The 18,578-nt window shown below is 52.1% G+C and overlaps 1 protein-coding gene across 8 annotated transcripts; it reads right to left on the reverse strand.

Annotated features, from left to right (window-relative positions):
- Window positions 1-44: 44 nt before the first annotated feature.
- On the reverse strand, window positions 45-18,558 carry Camta2 (calmodulin binding transcription activator 2). Of its 8 annotated transcripts, none has more exons than XM_029483335.1 (23): window positions 18,171-18,558; window positions 16,629-16,723; window positions 16,345-16,448; window positions 14,388-14,455; window positions 14,169-14,304; window positions 13,554-13,640; window positions 13,169-13,322; window positions 12,733-12,867; window positions 11,112-12,055; window positions 9,860-9,986; window positions 8,621-8,755; window positions 6,774-6,889; window positions 5,910-6,094; window positions 5,522-5,600; window positions 5,107-5,329; window positions 4,450-4,751; window positions 2,467-2,663; window positions 2,033-2,216; window positions 1,587-1,658; window positions 1,474-1,494; window positions 1,132-1,319; window positions 929-1,003; window positions 47-845 (listed from the first exon to the last, which is right to left on the reverse strand). In XM_029483335.1, exons 2-23 carry the CDS (start codon window positions 16,657-16,659, stop codon window positions 782-784), a joined length of 3,627 nt encoding a protein of 1,208 aa, XP_029339195.1. In that variant the 5' UTR covers window positions 16,660-16,723; window positions 18,171-18,558; the 3' UTR covers window positions 47-781. The 8 variants fall into 8 exon arrangements, with proteins under 8 accessions (XP_029339200.1, XP_029339195.1, XP_029339199.1 ...); XM_029483339.1 differs by lacking the exon at window positions 13,554-13,640 and adding an exon at window positions 17,516-17,673; XM_029483336.1 differs by having other exon boundaries at window positions 49-845; window positions 13,554-13,625.
- Window positions 18,559-18,578: the final 20 nt, after the last annotated feature.

Consider the following 18,578-nt stretch of genomic DNA (forward strand, 5'->3'; position numbering starts at 1 on the left):
TGGCGACCTTCCCGCCCCGCCCCCAGCAGAGAGAGGCCGGAGGCTAGCTGGTGCAGAGACGTTTAATGGCAATTCGTATAAACCAAGCCCATGCACAAGTAGAAAGTGCTCGTGGAGCCAGCCGGGGGCTCCCGCCGCGCCAGGGAATCAGACGCCCGGCCGCGCAGCGCCTTAAATAGATTCTTCACTATACTCTGTATGTTACAGTTATGTACAAACCCCTCCCCACGGGAGCGGGACTCCGCCTCGCGATCCTATGTACACCCCCTCCTCTTTGGCCCCTAAGTGGGTGACCAGAGTCAGGGTGATGGGGAAGACAGGGCCAGGAAAGGAGGAAACAGACGCAAACATGCGGAGTCAAGGTGGGGGCAGAGTCACCCCTGAAACACGAGGGCGCGCGCAGCGAAGGCAGCGGTGGGGACCGAGGCGGATACATTCATCAGAGACTCTCGAACAAATAAATAAGGCAAGTCAGGAAGGTCCGAGTCAGGTGCAGGCAGGAGCGGGGATATGGAGAAGGTGCAGGCAGGGCTCCGGAGGTCACAGCTGAAGATGCAGATATGTGGGGCGTGGGTCTTCTGGAGCCAGGGACCAAAAGAGGAGGCACGACCAGAAGGGAGGAAACGTGTAAGGCCTGGGGGCGGGGGTTCTACGAAGGGCTCCCAAAAAGGTGAAGGGGTGAAGAGCTGCCGACAGGGGGCTCCCCTAGTCCCGAAAGCCCTCTCCTTGTTTAGACAGCCAGAAGGGGCCCCCGGGGTTTTGAAGAAAGGCGTTGGAGAGGTTAGGTGGCCAGTCCTGGCTGGGGCAGCCCCTCCAGCTCCTGGTTCTGCTTCAATTCCCTCATTCTGTGGAGAGACAGAGCCAAGTCAGAGGAGACTGATGGATCAGAAAAGGTGTCAGGGCAGAGAGGTAAGGATGGGGTTAGAACCTGTGTCGGCAGCGCCGCAGGAACCTCATTATTTTCCGGGCTGCCTGGTCCTGCTTCTTGGTGAGAAAGGTGCCCCTGATGGGAAAGAAGAGTCCCCACTTTAAGACCATTGTAGGGAAAGGCTGGAGGGCTGATAGAGGTAGTGGGCATTAACAAAGAGGTAAACTGAGGGCTGTAGAGGGGCAGGAAGGGGTGGTCCCTACTTGTTTCGAGCAGGAAGAGGGCCTGAGGGCCGGTGAGGAGGCCCCGGCCTGCGGCGGTAGGAGCGGTAGTGCTGCTGGATAAGCACTGCTGCTCTGCGGCTCTGCTGAAACCTCTTCTGTTCATAGTAGCTTCGGAACTTGCTCTGAATCAGGATGGCCGCCTGAGTCATTTTCTTATAGAGTGCAAACTGCGGGGAAGGAGAGGGAGGACAGGGGCTGAAATGGAGAGACAGAAATCCAAACCTCTGAAGGTCACCCTTCAATTAGGCCGATGCAGATCCCGTTCTCTGACCCACACACGGCTGAATCCGACTACTCACACCCAGATCTCATGCCTAATACCTTAAGTGCAATCCAGGTCAGCTTGTGGAAAGAGAGGGGAAGTTAGGGCTCTCATAGCACAGAGATAGGTTAGGTGGACGCATGTTGCTATACTTTTGAGAAAATGCTCTAACCTGCTTGTACTTCCGATAACAACGTTGGATCACTGCTGCGGCTACCTCCTGCTGCTCCTTCAGCCTCCGACCCTAAAGGAAGAGAATGAGGCCCCGTCTGAGCCTCTCAAGGCCCACCTAGTAGACTCTGGACCACCTCTTCCTCCCAGAGTCTCCTCCTTAAAACTTTTTAAAAACCATTTACTTATTTTGTGTGTGTGTATATAGGCTGCCTGTGTGTGGACACGAGAAGATAATTCGAAGCAGTCAGTTCTCTTCTTCCACCATGAATTCCAGAGATCAGAATTAGGTTGTCAGGCTTGGTGGCAAGTACTGTGTCCCCCCGCCCCCTATTCTTTCTCATTCCTATTTAAGGCCTCTGAATGAGTGCTTGTTCTACAAAAGCAATGGGAGCCCATAGTCTTCCCTGGTCAAGGATAATTCATCCCAAGAACCTAGACTCTAACCTTGTACTTTCGGAAAGCTGTCTGGATGACTCGTGCTGCCTCATACAGCTCCCGCTGCTCATGATCTGAGAGAGTCAGCAGGGCAAAATCACTTTCCATCTTGCCACTGGTAGATGCAGAAAGGAACTCTGCCCAGGAAGGTGCAGGGGGGATAGTGAGGCGACCTCGTTCAAAGGGCAGCTCACTGTGGGGGATAAGGAAAAGGATATCACAAAGCGGTTTAAATCCCTCGTATCCTAGCAAGAGGTGGCTATTAAGGACGATCCTCAACCAGAGTCTGCAAAGAGTGGCTCTAGAGTTCACCAGCCTGCCAAGTCCCTTCTCACCACTCCAGGGCCTCAGCCAGACCAGTGCTTTGGCTATAAGGAAGCCTACTTCCTCCCTCCCATCTTTCCCTGAAGAAGAACTGGAAGGTTTTATGGTGAGCCGGTCACCTGGGAGGAGCTGAGCTGGGGAAATGGTCCACATTCTCCAGGTAACTGGCCAGCCAGGACATGGTCTCACTGAGCCCCACGGTGCCCGTGTGCTCCCGTGGTGAGGCTCCAGCTTCAGGGAACTCTGAGAAGTCCTCTCGTTTAATCCGCTCTGGTGTGGCGTCGATGATCTGCTTGGCCAGTGAGATCATGTCCACCTAGATGAAGGGAGATGTGTGAACTCTGTGGAGCCCTCACTATCAATGTTCCAGCACAGCCTAAGCTGTAACCGTAAGCCCTGCTCTCTTATCTCCTTCTTTCTAGACACCAGTAGGCAAAGGCCCCAGGAACTGCTTTTCTGACCACTAGTTCTGGACCAGAGTTCCTCATTCCTTCTTTCTTCCTGATTTCCTCTGAGGGACACAGCCCTCTGGGCTGTTATACCCTAGCAAACACAAGATATGAAGGATGAAGACCTTAGCACCCTTTCAGATTGTCCACTATCCCACTTGGACCTGATCCATGCTACACGACCAGCATGTATCTCCACAGGCCTAGCCTAAGCCCATCACTTGCTTCAGGTCTCCAAGAACCAGCCCAGGGCTTACTGTTCACACAACACTCTGGTGAATAGCTAAGCTGTAAGGCCTAGAGCATTTCCCACTTTGCCATACTCCATGATGCTGCACTTGTGGGGTTTTGTTTTGTTTTGAGACAGCATCTCACTATGTAGCCCTGGCTGTCCTGGAACTCACTATGTAGACCAGGCTGGCCTGGAGCTCAGAGATCCTCCTGCCCCTGCCTCCAGATATGGAGTTTTTGTACTTAATGGCTTCCTAATTACACTTAGCTTTTCTAAAGTGGGAATGTCCTCAGGTTTTATATGTCCACAGTTGGCTATACTTGAAGATTCTCATTCATTCATTACCTAATACCTTCCTTAACTTTTACCATGGGCAAGCTTTATTCCTACTCCATGTCATTACCAACCCCTAGTCACACACACTTCCTAGCTGCCTTCCATACCTTGTTTCTTAAGAACCTTTTCCTTCAACTGAGTGTGGTGGCCCACACCTTTAATCCCAGCACTCGAGAGGCAAAGGCAGGTGGCGCTCCGAGTTCAAGGCTAGGTTGGCCTACATAGTGAGTTCCAGGACAGCCAGCACTACATAGTGAGACCCTGTCTTTAAAACAAAACAAAACGTGGCTGGAGAGATGGCATAGCGGTTAAGAGCGTTGACTGCTCTTCCAGAGATCCAGAGTTCAATTCCCAGCAACCACATGGTGGCTCACAACCATCTGTAATGGGATCTGATGCCTTCTGGTGTCTCTGAAGACAGCTACATTGTACTCATCATATATATATAAATAAATAGCTGGGCACGCCTTTAATCCCAGCACTTGGGAGGTAGAGGCAGATGGATTTCTGAGTTCAAGGCCAACCTGGTCTACAGAGTGAGTTCCAGGACAGCCAGAGCTACACAGAGAAAGCCTGTCTCTAAATAAATAAATAAAAATAAAATAAAATCTTAAACAAACAAATAAAAAAAGAACCTTGCCCTTCATGGGTCCACAGGTAATTACAACAGTACAGTTCTTTTTTGTTTGTCTGTTTGGTTGGTTTTTCTAGACAGGGTTTCTCTGTATAGCCCTGGCTGTGCTGGAACTCACTCTGTAGACCAGGCTGGCCTCAAACTCAGAAATCCGCCTGCCTCTGCCTACCAAGTGCTGGGATTAAAGGCTTGCGCCACCACACCCGGCAACAGTACAGTAGTTCTAAGTGAAGATATCCTCCAGAATTCTTAACCTCTCCTATCTATTGTCTGCTGAATCATGAAGTCTGAAAGGAGCTAAGCAAAGAGGTTCTGGGCCTATACCCAAAAATAAATGGTTGTTCTCCTAAAACTGAAGCCGGGCTGACTGTGCTTCATAGAAATGTGTTTCACCCAGCCTCTGCACCCTGCTCTGTTCCTAGTCTTTTGACTCCATCGACAGAAGCAGTACCGGGATCACATCCACAGCTGGTGGGCTGTCAGCATCTTCTGGAGCGGCCCCATCATCCTGGGCTAGTGGGGGGCCACACGGGGAGGGAGCAGGTTCTTTGGAGTTAGTGGCTTCATAGTCCATGAGGAGTAAGGGTGTCTCAGGGGCACCACAAGAAAGTTGGCCTGGGATCGTCTCCATAGAAATGTCAGAGGCCAGCGGAGGAGCAGGGGGAGGACTGCCATCTGGGGCACTTGAGTAGGCTGATGTCACAGAGAAAGTGCCATCTGACAGCTCCGAGGGTGATGAGACACTGCTCAGGCCTGAGGGGAAAATAGGTAGGGAGAGCAGCAGGAGCTGCAGCTTCCTCAGTCTTTCACCCCCAACTCATCTGCCTCCCTGCCTGGCTTTTTGTTTTTTAATATTTATGAGTATGAGCCCCCCCCCAAAATATGTAGGTAGAACTTGAGTTACAGACAGTTGTGAGTTGCCACATGGGTGCTAGGAACAGAACCCAGGTCCTCTTGGAAGAGCAGCCAGTCTCTCCAGTACTTCCTGCCAGCTCTTGGTCCTGTTACCTTCCCTCCCCCTGCCCCTCCTCCCTCTGTCTCACCCTTTAGCTTTGCTCGAGATCTTTTTTGACTGTTTCCTCTAAAAAGACCCAATGCCAGCTCTCACCAGTGTCTGGGCTAGAGGATGGTGGGGATAGAGCGAGTGGGTGCTCAACTGAAAGCTCCTGTCTCTGCAGTTCCTCAAGGCAGCGGGCAAGGCGCACGTGACCACGAGAATGAGCCACAGACAGGGGGAGCCGGCCCAGAGAGTCCGGAATGCTCAGTGCTTGTCGGTTCCAACAGAAAAGGAGCACAGCAGCTTCTAAGTGTCCCAGAGCACAGGCCCACATCTAAGGAGCAGAAGGTGGTGGTGAGGCCTGTCCTCTTCCAGGTCCTGGTCCTCAGGCCCCGACCCACCCCAGTCTGCCTCCCAAGTCCTGGGATTAAAGGCGTGTGCCACCACTGCCTGGTCCTTGCATTTCTTTGAAGCATCCATTCCAGTTGCTTATTGCCCCGTGGGAACTTGGGCACAGCATCCTTACCAGAGGGGTGCAAGAGAAATGGTCCACATTGAGCGGGTCAACCTCTTGCTCTAAGTCCAAGCTTCCTGTTTCCACACTCCTAGAGATTTGGGGCAACAATTAAAGCCCAGTCAGGTTAAACGCAAGGGATGGGGGGCGGGGGGAGTAGGAACATCAGAACCAGAAGGACTGGAAGTGACCTCAATTTAACTGGTCAAGAAGTCGATGTCATAAGTGAGGATGTTACGGATCCTCCAGATACTAACTTTCCCCAAGCACATGCCTTCCTACAGTGAACTCTGATCCTTCCAGGCGGGGCATCAAGTTCTTATTCTCTGGTGCTTCAGTCTCAATAGTTCCTCAGTGCCACACACCCCAGCACTGCCCCAACCCTGGCTGCCCTGCTCACCGCCACTGGCTCAGAGTCTCGATGAGCCGAGCATAGCCCTGTGCAGCAGCCAGATGCAGAAGGCTCATGCCCCGGAAGGGACTTCCATGGATCAGCCGTTCAGGACCCCTCCAAGTGGACCGCGGGATCATGCTCTCTACCAAGACCACCACCCGTGCCTCGAAGCCAGGGCCCTGGCCTTCATCCTGCAGTATACACACCCATATGAGAGACTTGGAAATTTGGTCCTGCAGGTTATCTTCCCAGCTTCAGCTTTTAGCACACACACACACACACACACACACACACACACACACACACACACACACATGTTTCCCACTCTTAAGTTCCCACCACTGATCACTCACTGGCTCTAGTTTGAGATTCTGTGTGGCCTCACTATCCCCTGCCCCCTGCCCACCTCTAGCTCTCCTGGGAGCTGACCTTACACAGTGCTTGCCATGTCCACATATGTGTTTCTGCCCCAGGAGCTAGAGTCTTCCCTATGCCCTTCCCCAGCCCCTTTCCTTCCAAGACTTTGAACCCATAGAGATCTTACGCCCAACATTCCTGATTCCTCCCTCACCTCACCCTCACTTTTACTTCCACCCTTCATCAGATCAGAAATGTCCCAAGCCTGTCATGCCACGAGGGTACCCAAAATAGCCCCTCTTGCCACAGTGTGTGTGTGTGTGTGCGCGTGTGCGTGTGTGTGTGTGCATGTGTGTGTGTGCATGTGTGTGTGTGTGTGTGTGTGGTGTAGCAAGGTGATAGCAGAAAGAAGGATGAGCACTGGCTGAGGTAGGTGAGTGAGGAGAGTCTAGAATGACTATTGTTGAGCTTCTGTGTTCCCCACTGTAGACCACAGTCTTTGTTTGGAAGTACCTGAATTGGAGGAGCCTCTGGACCCTGACCAGGAGCCTGCCCAGCTGCCGCAATCTCTGCCATCCGCTTCTCCATCTGCTCCAGCCGCTCCAGGATGGACATCCGGAACTGGCTGTCTGTAGGGTGGGCATGGGAGCTAAGTAGACAGGCCCTGTGTGATGCTAGGAACACTACTAGCAGTTGTACTCAAGATCTGAGGGTGAAGAATGGGATGATGGAGCCTGCTCTTCCTCTACACCACACCCCATCACCCACTCATCTAAATAGCACTCACCAGGAAGACTCCACTCTTGCACTAGGACTCTCAGTCTCATAGACTAGAACCAGGATTAAGAACCAATGCTCTTTCCTCTAATATAGACAGCAGGAATTCCTCAGGGTTCATCTGGTCCTCAGCTAACCAAGACACACACTGGCATGCCCTCTTCCAGCCTTTTCCTAAACAGCATGCTCCCCAAGTTCTTGTTCCAGACTTGCCCCCCATGCTAGGCTGAAGTTTTCCAAGGCCCCCCTCCTATGCTAACCACTACTCCAAAGACTAGAGTTGAAAAGCACTGCCTATCCCTGCAGGTCCCCTGCAGCTGTCCATGGAGGATGGCTGGGAAAGGAAAGTGACAGAGATGGATTGCTTTGTTCATCTTCCTCCTCCTAACGCCATACACACATTTACACAGACATATGTGCACACATGCACATGAGCTGTATCCATCCCCTTCTGAGATCAAGTAAGGACAAGGAGAGGGGGTGGGAGGGGAGCAGAGCCTGGGGAAAACAAGCACAGAGAACCAGTGAAGACGGGACGTTCCTCAACGCCACGGCAGAAGGGAGTGATGAGCAGAAACTCAGGACACATGGGTAAGAACGGAAACGTGAAGGTGACAGTGAAGAAGAAAGAGCAGAGCCAGAAATCCTGACCAAGCAATTAGGAGAGAAGCTAAGCATGTTCAGATAAGAGCTCAAGCACTGGGAAGAAGAGAGGAGGCCCAGCAGAGATGGCACAACTATTCGAATAAAGTGATGAACAGCCAGAGCAGGACAGGGAGGGCAGATTAAAATCACACGGCAACCCAGCAGTGCTAAGGCTATGTGACAACTATGACACATGTATACATGCATACACACATGCACACAGTGTGACAAGTATCACACACACACACACACACACACACCAAAGAGTGAGGCAAGAGTAGCAAGCAGAAGCTCTAAGGGAAGGAGGAATGGCAGGAGACAAGAAGACAAACAGGGATGATAGCATAACTGAGAAGAACCAAGAAGTAACAGATCTGCCAAGAGGAGGAAAAGTAAACTCTGGGCAGGCAGCAGCTCAGACAGAATTCTCAGAGCCCCAGGAGAGGCAACAAGCAAAAGCAGAAACAGGACCACCTAAGGCCACACAGAAGCACATGGATCTGTGTCTGCCCCATGGGTAAGCGAACGCTTCAATAACAGCCACGGCAATGCTAGTGCATGTTTCCACTTTTGTTTGTTTTTCTGTAATTTCTAACAGTCCTATAATGAAAACATCCTTATCATCCAAAAGAAAATCATAAAAATAAGTAGCCTATAGGGTTTTTTTTAGTTTTTTCTTTTTTTTTGGTTTTTCGAGACAGGGTTTCTCTGTGTAGCCTTGGCTGTCCTGGAACTCACTCTGTAGACCAGGCTGGCCTCGAACTCAGAAATCCGCCTTCCTCTGCCTCCCAAGTGCTGGGATTAAAGGTGCGAGCCACCACTGCCTGGCTAATTTTTATTTTATATGCATGGGAGTTCTGCCTGCGTGTATGTCTGTGCACCACTCGAATGCAAACATGTCATGCCTAAGACCTTGGGTCAAAGGGCTCAGTACTCACCATCCAGTGACAACCAGTCGAGCTGTGTACTAGGCAGAGACAGGAACCGGCGGGCTCGATACTCAAAGAGCACAGAGGCAGAGAGGGGGCCCTCTCGCCCCGCCACCTGCAAAGACACCAGCCCTACCTCATGGGCTGGGGAGAGCAGGTCAGGAGAAGGCTTGTTCCCCGGCTCCTTTCCCAGCCCATTAGCTATATTAGAGCCAGTGATGGTTATTCCACACTGTTCCCTCGCTGTGGGCCAAGAGAGCAGTAGCTTCAGTTTGTAGCATTTGTACTAATAGGGAGGGGAGACTCTATTCAATAATTTAATGCCTTCTATGGACCAGAGAATGATTGCATGTAGACCCTCAAGTTAAGGGTGTTGCTCAGAAAACGTGATGGCAGTTAACTCTTTTCATCCTTTAGACTAGAGTTCAGCGGTCATGACCCTTACTGAAATGCAGGAAAGGGAGCCTGTCTGTTTACCAGCAGTGTCCAGTAGGAGCTGGGTCTAGAGTCTCAATGTCTACCTCCCTGAGGATAAAGCTGCCCCAGGTTTCAATCTCCAGAGCCTGAGACTTTCCCCGAAGTGGCCAGCTTCTCTGATCTCATCCCTGTTTCCTTTCTTATCCCCTCCCCTTTTGACTGGGGCTGTGGAGACTAGGAGAGAATACAATACTGCTAACCTGGATCCCCCAAGAAAGACAACTGTTGAGTGTTGGATTGCAGGGAAGGGTGGTGTTAGAACAGAGGCATAGACCATTGCTGTCCAGAATGTTCTACAGTGGGAATGTCTAGAATGTGTGGTGATTGAGCACTTGAACTATGGTCAGTATGCTGAGGAGACAGATTTTAGATTTAATTGAGTAGGTACATTTGGCTGATGAGACTCCCAGGATTAGTGTAGAAGACTCTGGCTCCATCTAAGCTTCAGAGACAGTACAGACATTAGAGGTCCCTTTGGTCAAATGCTAAACCTTAGAGGAAGGAAACATGAGGAAGGTATAGCATTTTAGAGAAGATCCCTGGCTTGCTAACAAGTAGACTTTTTAGACCATATCCTAGATTTGCTGACACCAAGGCCAAGCTCTTCTATCTGCCAGGGGGACTGGACACTGGGCTTCAGTGCTGGAAGGGGTCTCTGTCCTCAGAACAACCTATTTATTTCCAGTGCTTCCTGGAAATCGGGAGGTCCTTCCCCCGTCTCAACTGTCCATCATGGCAAGTCCCTTCCCCTGTAGTTACCAATCTCCATACCAGGACAGTAGCAGCGTAAGACACCAGGCTGGACCAGGGAGGCTGGCACTGCGATGTGATCGAAGACACAGGAGTAATGCTCTGCGGCCTCTGTCCAAGGGCCTGTGATGAGCACCTTGACCCCACCCTGCAGACACAAGTCAGACATCACATGGCTGGAGTTGTGCTAGAGTCTCAGGGTTCTGCCAAGTGGTTATTCATCTCATCAGAACTAAGTTTTCTGGTTTTGTTTCTATTTATTTATTTATTTATTTATTTATTTATTTATTATTTAAATAGAATCTCATGTAGCTTAGTCTGGTCTCAAACTTACTATGTAGGTAAGGATGGCCTAGAACTCCTGATCGTCTGGCTTCTGTCTCTTGAGTACTGGGATTAGCGTGCCCCACCTTGCCCATGTTTAAAAAAACAAACAAAAACAACAAACCTCCTCCAGTGCTGAGGCACCAAACTTGTCTGTGCTAGGCAAATGCTAAACCACGGAGCCTCGCCCTCAGCCCTTCACTAGAATGTTGAGTCTACAAGAAGCAGAACTTGGGGCTCCCCAAGAGTGTCGGCTCTGCTGCTGATCTACTTCACCCCACTGCAGTTCTCTTTTCCCTCTCCAAGCCAAGCAGAACTTCCCCACTGCTGACCACAGTCTCTCATCTGCCCGGTCTGCAGGCATCTCCTGTGTGTGTGTGTGTGTGTGTGTGTGTGTGTGTGTGTGTGTGTGTGTGCATGTACATTTTTTTTTTGTCTAGGATTAAAGGCCCCTGTATCCTCCCCTTAAAACAGTCACCAAGAAGCTGGGTGTGGGTCAAAAGCACGCCTTTGATCCCAGCACTCTGGAGGTAGAGGCAGGCGGATTTCTGAGTTCGAGGCCAGCCTGATCTACAAAGTGAGTTCCAAGACAGCCAGGGCTATACAGAGAAACCCTATCTTGGAAAAACAAAACAAACAAAAAAAACAGTCACCAAGAATTAGGTCCCTAAAGGGGCTCTGGGAACATGGGAAGGGGGAGACATGGGAAAAGGTATGTGGAAAAGCTATAGTTTACATAAAAACCTAGGAGAGCCAGGAGGAGGAAGGACTTGGTGGGATCCCTTGGCAGCGCATACGCCTAATAAGCTGGATTTGATTCCTAACATTAAGGGGACCCAAGGAAAGCTGTGTGAGAGAGCAGGTCACAGGCCGTTGGGGATAAGGGTTAACAACATTCATTTTGAAAAGTCTGAGAAACTAGCAAGAGAAGCGGCGGCAGCTGACTCACCTCTGGGTAGGACCACTCTGGGGAGAAGTCTGTGATGGCGTTTAGCGCAGGCGAGAGCTGGGGGGCGGGGGCAGGGACGCCTGGAGCTTCATCACTGATGAGTTCTCCCATGAGGTCTGGGAATGATGAAAGACTGAAGGGCTCGAGCTCGCTGCTGCTGCCAGCAGAGCCTCCGAACAAGGCTTCTCCTCTCATTGCCCTGCCCGACGGCGGCAAGGCAGCTGGGGAGGACGGGGATGAAGGAGGGGATGAAGGTACCGGCGGCACAGTCCCCGGACCCTTGAGTTCCTCCCCACTATCATCATCTTGGATAAAGAATTTGTTTCCTCTTCTCCCGTTTGCTCCCAACTGTGGAGCGAGACCTCGAGCAGCCGCCTGGGGCTCCAGGGCAGCTGCAGGTTCCAGGGCAGGACAGGGAGTGTGAGTGCCCTCTGCCTCGGGGAAGTCTGGGTTTACTCCTTGGCCCCCTCCATATGTCTGGCCCCTTTGGGGGCTGTTGAGAAAACGATCAGGGTCAAAGGCAGGGCTGGGAGGAGCCGGTGGGGCAGAAGGCTCTGGACCTACAACCACGGCCAAGCTCACAGGAGGTCTAGGCTCAGCCTGCGGAGCCAAGTGCCTGGTGGGAGTCAGGCCCCCAGCGCGCTGCTCTAGTCCTGTTAGGAGGAGGATGGCAGTGCCTCCTCTTGATGAACCCCCTCGAGAGGTAGGAGGGCTAGGCCTGATTTCTAGGGGTTCTGCAAATCCTGAGGAGGAGGAGGAGGAAGAAGAGGAGGAAGATGGGGAGGTGTGTGCCTTGGGGAGCTCTGGAGGAAGTGGAGCTATCAGTGGTGGGGGTTCAGGAGGCTTGGAGTGGGATATAGAAGCCAGGGCTAAAGCTCGGGGCTCCACTTTGGGAGAGATGATGCGGTGTTTCGTGCTGCATTTGTGGGTAAGGCTCCCGGAACCTGGAGTGGACAGAGTAGGGAGAAGAGAAGGGATGATACATTTTTTTTCCCACCAGTCCCTTCCTGGAAAGACCCTCTGACTCCCACCCTTCCACTTCCCACCTCCATCCCATCCCACCCCCAGACTCCGCGAGACACAGACACACAGACACAGACACACAGACACACAGACACACACACACACACACACTAAACCTACACACACACACACACACACACACACACACACACACTAAACCTACAGTGTAATACTGATTATGACCACTGGGAGGCATCAAAAGTGGGTCTCCCCCTCCCCTCCCTTTAGTTTCTCCTCAAAATAAACAGGACTAGAGGAACAGAGTGGGGGAGGAGTCCTGGCTTGAGGCAGTAGCTGATAGCAGTAGCTAAAGGCTGAGCAAAAGGACAAAAGAAGACCGAATAGGATCAATGCTAAGGCTGGGAGTGCCTGGTGGCGTTCGGTCTAGGGGGAGGAATTACTGAAAGCAGTGGGCAGAAGGGCTGTGGACCTCCAGGATTGCAGCTCATGCATTTCTGGGGCCTGGGCTTCCAGATCAGGAGTTCTTTGCTCATCGGGCATGCAAAGACTTGCAAATTAGTATGCAAATCTCATGGAGGCAGTTACTAAGCAATGTGGCTAGCTGGGAAAAGAGTTCCAGAGTTTGGGGGTCACTTACCAAGGCCCCCACTGCAGAGACAAGCATGGGTTCTGGGTGCTGGCTTGGTTGGGTGGGTGTCCAAGATCTGTTGCACCAACTGTTCCACAGAGAATTCCTCTGCCCCATTCCCACAGCTCCACTTGATGCCATGAACTAGAGGAGATTTGGGGAAAAGACGGTGAGACTTCCAAAGCATTTTCATGGTTCCTCCAAACCTCCGACTTGCTGAACTTAAACCTGCTCAGACATACAGCCCACAGCTGTCTTTCACTCCCCTCTCCATAGTCCACATCTTAGACTGCACAGGCTCTGTATCCAGTATCCAAACAGGAAAGTGCCCTCCTGGCTTAGAGAGAAAGAGTTACCCGTGGGGTTTGGGCACAGAACCCCAGTGCTTTGGGAAGTTCCACACTCTCTCTCTCTCCCTTAGAGTTCATCCCTGCTTGTTCCTTACACATGGGCTTCAGCTGTCCCAAGAGCTCCTCACGTGACCACTTCAGCCATTCTCGACGGTCGCTACTGATGGAACAAAAGATGGGGCTACAGCCCTTTCCACAATCCTCCAGGGCTGGGACGTTCAGGTAGTGCACAAGGACGATGTCGGGGTTCTGGGGGCACAAAGGCACACAGAGAGCCATGGGGTCTAGGACTCAGGGGCTCAGCCTCCTGGTCCTCACGTTCTTCTGAGAATCACCCCAATTCTAGTCACCCCCAATTTATATCATGTTCTATCCCTAATTTCCTTTCTGCTTTTCCTACTCAGAATCTATTTCACTTCATCTTTTGAGAACCCATTTTCCTCAAAGAACCAGAAGTCTGGCTGACTTCTCTGTTCTTACCTGGAGCAGCCAATAGCAGCGCCGGTGGAATGTGGGGACGATGGAAGAGTGAACGTAGCAGCCATAGAGACACTGCCAGGAGACAGGCTGGGGTGGGGGGAGGGCTAGTCTGCTCCCCAACGCTTCCTCTGTTCAGTTCCTTTGCAGGAATCCCAATCTTTCCACCAGTTCCTCTTCAGTCCTCTCCCTACCCCCACCTTCTTCCCATCCCTTCCAAATTCCAGCAGGCTTTAAGTCATGGTTGAGGGACAGAGAGAAGGGAACAGAGGAACTGGGGGTGGGAGTGGGGTCTTACAAAAAGGGCCCAAGTTGAGGTGTGGGAAAGACATCTAAGGGCAGAGAGGAAGTGCAGAAGAACAAGGACTTGGGAAGCGAAGCCCTGTTTAGAATATCACCACTTGGATCCCTGAGGGAAATGCAAGGGAGGTGAGGGGACTCTCCATCATGTCAAAAGGCTGGGTTATGAAGGGCAAATGGGAAGTTGAGGGTGAGTTCAGCCATCAGTCAGCTGACCAGTCAGACTGATGAGAGAAGGCGGCTGGCTGAGAGGGAAGGGCAGACGACGACGGCCCCACACCCTGACAGGCTGGAGTGTGGGCAAGCAAGGGCTCTTACCTCCATGCCCTGGACCTTGAGTTTCATGTGGTCCTCTCGGGTAGTCTTCCCATCCTTCCGTTTCTTCCAAAGGTAACCATCCTTCCGGTACTTCACCTTCTTACGATTGTAGAGGATAATGGAGCCGTTCTGAGGCCTAGAAGTGGGGGTGGGGGCTTGAGTTTTGTGACCGAACACAGCCCAGGATCTGTTACTCTTCACACTGGAGAGCTTTCTCACCTTGTCTTTGGGGCACAAGACAGCCACTCGTCGTGTTTCTCAAAGGTGATCAGGTAGGATGCAATCTCCTGTCGGAGAGGAAGCACTTGGGTGGGGTCCCCACTTGGTCACTGTCTCAGGGCTTCCGCAGAGGCATGCCACCTACTGGAAGACTCTTCTAGGTATCTGGACCTAGCCTCGTAGCCCTCAGAGCCCTCTTAGGAACAGCAGGTTCTATCTCAAACCTGACCCTGGGCTAGGGATGTAGCTGAATAACAGAAAAAGGCAGTGCTTGTTTAGCATGTGCAAGGCTCCAGGTTCAAGTACCAGGAGGAGGAAAACACCAGTGTAACGGCTCACCTCTCTCCCTACTAGAGCCTACACCATGGGGCCAGCTTCAAGTTGATCCTTTGCTCATATTAGGTACTTTCTCTGTGAGAACCATCAATCGTTTGACACTGAGAAGAACTCCAGGTTCTCTGTCTGACTCCAAGACTTTCAGACAAAGTACCACACAATTATTCCCACTGTTTCCTCAAATCCAGTCCAGTGGCTCTGGCAGATGTGCTCGCTCACTGATTGCTTCCTGAGCAGACCTCCAACAATCACCTTTCACCTTAGTGCCCCACAAGCCTCAGGACCATGGGAGTGCCTCTCTATGTCTGGAAGTTCCAAATATCTTTGATACTTCCCTGTTGCTACTCTGAACTTCATGAAGGCTTTATAGCACTTAGAATAACCATATGCAAACACACCCATTTTTATTGACAATACAGTCTCACTACATAACCTTGGCCTGCCCTGTACTCAATATGTAGACCAGGATGATCACATTTCTGTGGTAATCCCCCTGCCTCTGGCTCCTGAGTGCTAAGATTGTGGGTGTGAACCACTATCCCCCAGCTTTACAGACAATTCTAGTACTGAATCACCAGTCACCAACTACATACAAGGGAACATGTACACAGAATACAGGAGCTGTGACAAGAAGTCTGTGCCCTCTAGAAGGTGGTAAAAAGCAGGGAGTCTGAGACGGGCATGTGAGTATACACCTGTAATCCCAGCATTGGCAGGAGGGTCAGGAGCTCCAGGCCACATGAGCCCTTGTCTCCAAAAGGCCAACTTAGGGCTGCGGAAGTGACTCCATCAGTAAAGCACTTGCTGTATAAGTGTGGACATAAATTCAGATCCTCACACCCCACATAAAAAGCTCAGCACAGCTGCTCATGCCTGGAGCCTGCAATCTTAGTGCTGGGGAAAGACAGACAAGATGATCCCGGGGCTGGCCGGCCAATGAGTCCAGCAAAGCAGTGAGTGCCAAGTTCATTTAAAGACCCTGTCTCAAAAAATAAGGCAGAATGACTGAGGAAGACATCTGACATAGACCTCTCTGGTCTTCACCATCATATATGTACCTGAGCAGGGACATGGAAGCAGGAGGGTCGAGAGTTCAAAGCCAGGGCAAGGGAGTAGCCCAGTCAGCAGAGGGCTTGCCTAGCATGCACAAGGCCTTGGGTTCATGCCCCAGCACTTCATTAACTACGCTTTGCGGCACACATTTAGAATACAAGCACTCAAGTGGTAGAGGCAGGAGGACTGGATATTTAAGGTCATCCTTGGCTATGTAGCAAGTGTGTGACTAGCCTGGGCTACATGACACCCTATCCAAAACCAAGCATTTAACACATAGAAACAACACTAACCATTTTCTCTTCATTGACATCTAGAGTGACATGAGCTAATACAGGTCAGATACACAGCATGGTACTCAATATGAAGAAATATTACGCTGTTGTTTTGTATGGATGGATTATACCGAAGAGAAATGGACTCCCATAAGGTCCAAGACTTTGCGATTCTATAATCTCTGAAAGGCCTAGACTAGTGCTCAGCAATGAGTGTCCACAGACATAGCACTCCACCTCCTCCATTCCACCAGGGTTTGCTGGGTCCCAGTCCCCCAAGCTCCCTAGAAAACCTCATTTGTATTCCATCGGAGCCGCTCTGGAGGCAACAGTGGGCATCGAGGAAGACACTCCAGCAGTTTCTTGGGGAGGAAGATCTTCAGGTGGTGGCTATTCTCTAGAGGGGACCGGAGGAAGAGCCTTGTTAGAGGCAAAACAGAGGAAGGGAGCCAAATATAATCCAGAGCCCTGGGGAAACTGTAACCAGGACAAGAGACGAGGGGAGCAAAGACTCAGAGGGACAGAGAGTAGCAAAACAAGGCTGTGTCCAAACTGAGAACCCATTTTGTGAACTTACCAGCAACCTCAGTGGTGTCCTTGGTATTCATGGTGAAGGTTCCAGGGGGCCAGGTCACCCCCGGCCTGAGGGGCCGGGGGGAGGGGGAGTCTGTGCTGGAAAAGGAGAGAACAAGGTCATGGAAGAAGCCCCCCCCCCATTAACCCAAGATGAGGAGCTTGGTGTGATAAAAGGGGTTTAGAACTCAGTGCTGACATCTGGGAAAGATGAAGAAAATGTGGAACTATGATGTGACAGCATAACTAGAGAACAGAGATGAAAGAACATAGTACCAGGAACCAACATGAGTGGGGAGACAAGACAGAACAGGGTGCTCAGGAAGAAAGGGATGAGTGGGGGGTGCTCACAGTGCTGGAGCACTCCCTAGGGCAGGAAGCTGGATCCTGCATGTCTAACCCAGATTCTCACAGGCCCTGACCGACCTGAGAGAGAGAGTAGGTGAGGTCAGTTAGTAGATCTATTTCTCCACGGAAAAATCAAACAGAAAAAAGAACTCAGGGTACGTTTAGGAAGGTAGAGCAAAGCTAGAGGGAAGGGTAGGCAAGTTGTGAGAGCTGGGGCTCTGGTCCTAGGAGGAGGATGGCTTGGCAAGAAAACCTGGATGCTGAAGGAAAGCAGATCTAAGTCCAAGTCCGGTAACAAGCTGGGCCTTTGAAGACACACCCCAATTTCCTTCTCTCTCTGACTTTTTCTAAGAGGAAGGGTAGATCTGATAACTGACCTCATGTGCTCTCTCTCAGGTTGGTCAGGGGCTGGGAGAATTTGGAATAGACATGTTGGAGTAAGCTTCCGGGTGGGACATGTCGGCTTCCTCTTTGCAGCTAGAATTCTACTTCACCCTAACACTATTTCCCCAACCTCTGCTTCTTCTCTGGCTCCCAGCCTACCATATCCCCTCTACTGCTCTGGCTCCAGCCTGAGCCTCCGCCCTCTTGAGGAACAGATGGGAGCTGGAGGAGGCTCTCTGCGCGGGTTCTGCCAGGTGTCCGGGGATGGAGAGGGGGTGGAAGCCCATTCAGGATCGGATCGGAGGTGTGCAGAGAGGCTAGGGTTGGGATAAAAAGTCCACCCCAGGGTGCAGGTGCGCAGCTCTGGCTAGGCAGTTTGCCAGGGTGCAGAGCTGGAGCTGGATGAGACTGCGGGCCTGAGAGCGGTGGTCTAAGACTGTCGCCGGGGGTGGGATGATCTTCCCAAAGTGGGCGGGGGTCCTGGGAGAATCCCGGAGGTGGGAGGGGGTCCCGCCCGCAAACCCGGATGTTCTGGAGAAGCAGCTGAGCAGAGTTCATGAACACCTGGCAGCAAGGGGCAGTGCGGGAGACCGGTGAGGGGGTCTGGGGACTCTCCCCGCACTCTCTGATCCGTGAAGGAGCCCTGCGCCTAGCGGCGCCCCCTGGCGCGGGGAAAGAGGACGGAAGCGGTGAGGTGGGGGCAAACGGGGAGGAGGGACGGTGGTCCCCAGCGCCGCGCTCCACACCCGGGCCGCGTGGAGCTGCGCCCCCTGGCGCGGGGGCGGAGAGGCGGGCTAGAGGCCCTGGCTCTTACCTCCCGGGGTCCCGCGGGTGACGGCGGCAGCGGCCATTCTACCCCAAACCGACCCCCCCTAGCGCCGGCTGACAGCGGCGTTCGACGTCAGTGCGCACGGGGCGGGGCCTCCCAATTAAGGGAACGGGGGTCGGGAAGGGAACCTGGGGTCAGCACACTTGGGGCTCTGGGCCAGTCTACGAGACGCGCTGCTGGACCGTCCCTAAAGAGGCAATAGCGCTGAGGAGAACCGGGATCCGGAGGCGGAAGCTCGGCCGATTGACGTGACTTGTGGGCGCAGGAGGATGGGGCGTGGGCAGAGGTCCAGGGCCAGAGCCCTGGAGGCAAAGGAGAGTGCTTGAGAATGCAGAATTCTTCTGGCCTCGGGCGAGACTCGGCAAATTTATGGACCCAGCTTGACTTCATTGT

The sequence above is a fragment of the Mus caroli genome, chromosome 11, assembly GCF_900094665.2.
Source record: "Mus caroli chromosome 11, CAROLI_EIJ_v1.1, whole genome shotgun sequence".
In the NCBI taxonomy this organism is placed as follows: Eukaryota; Metazoa; Chordata; class Mammalia; order Rodentia; family Muridae; genus Mus; species Mus caroli.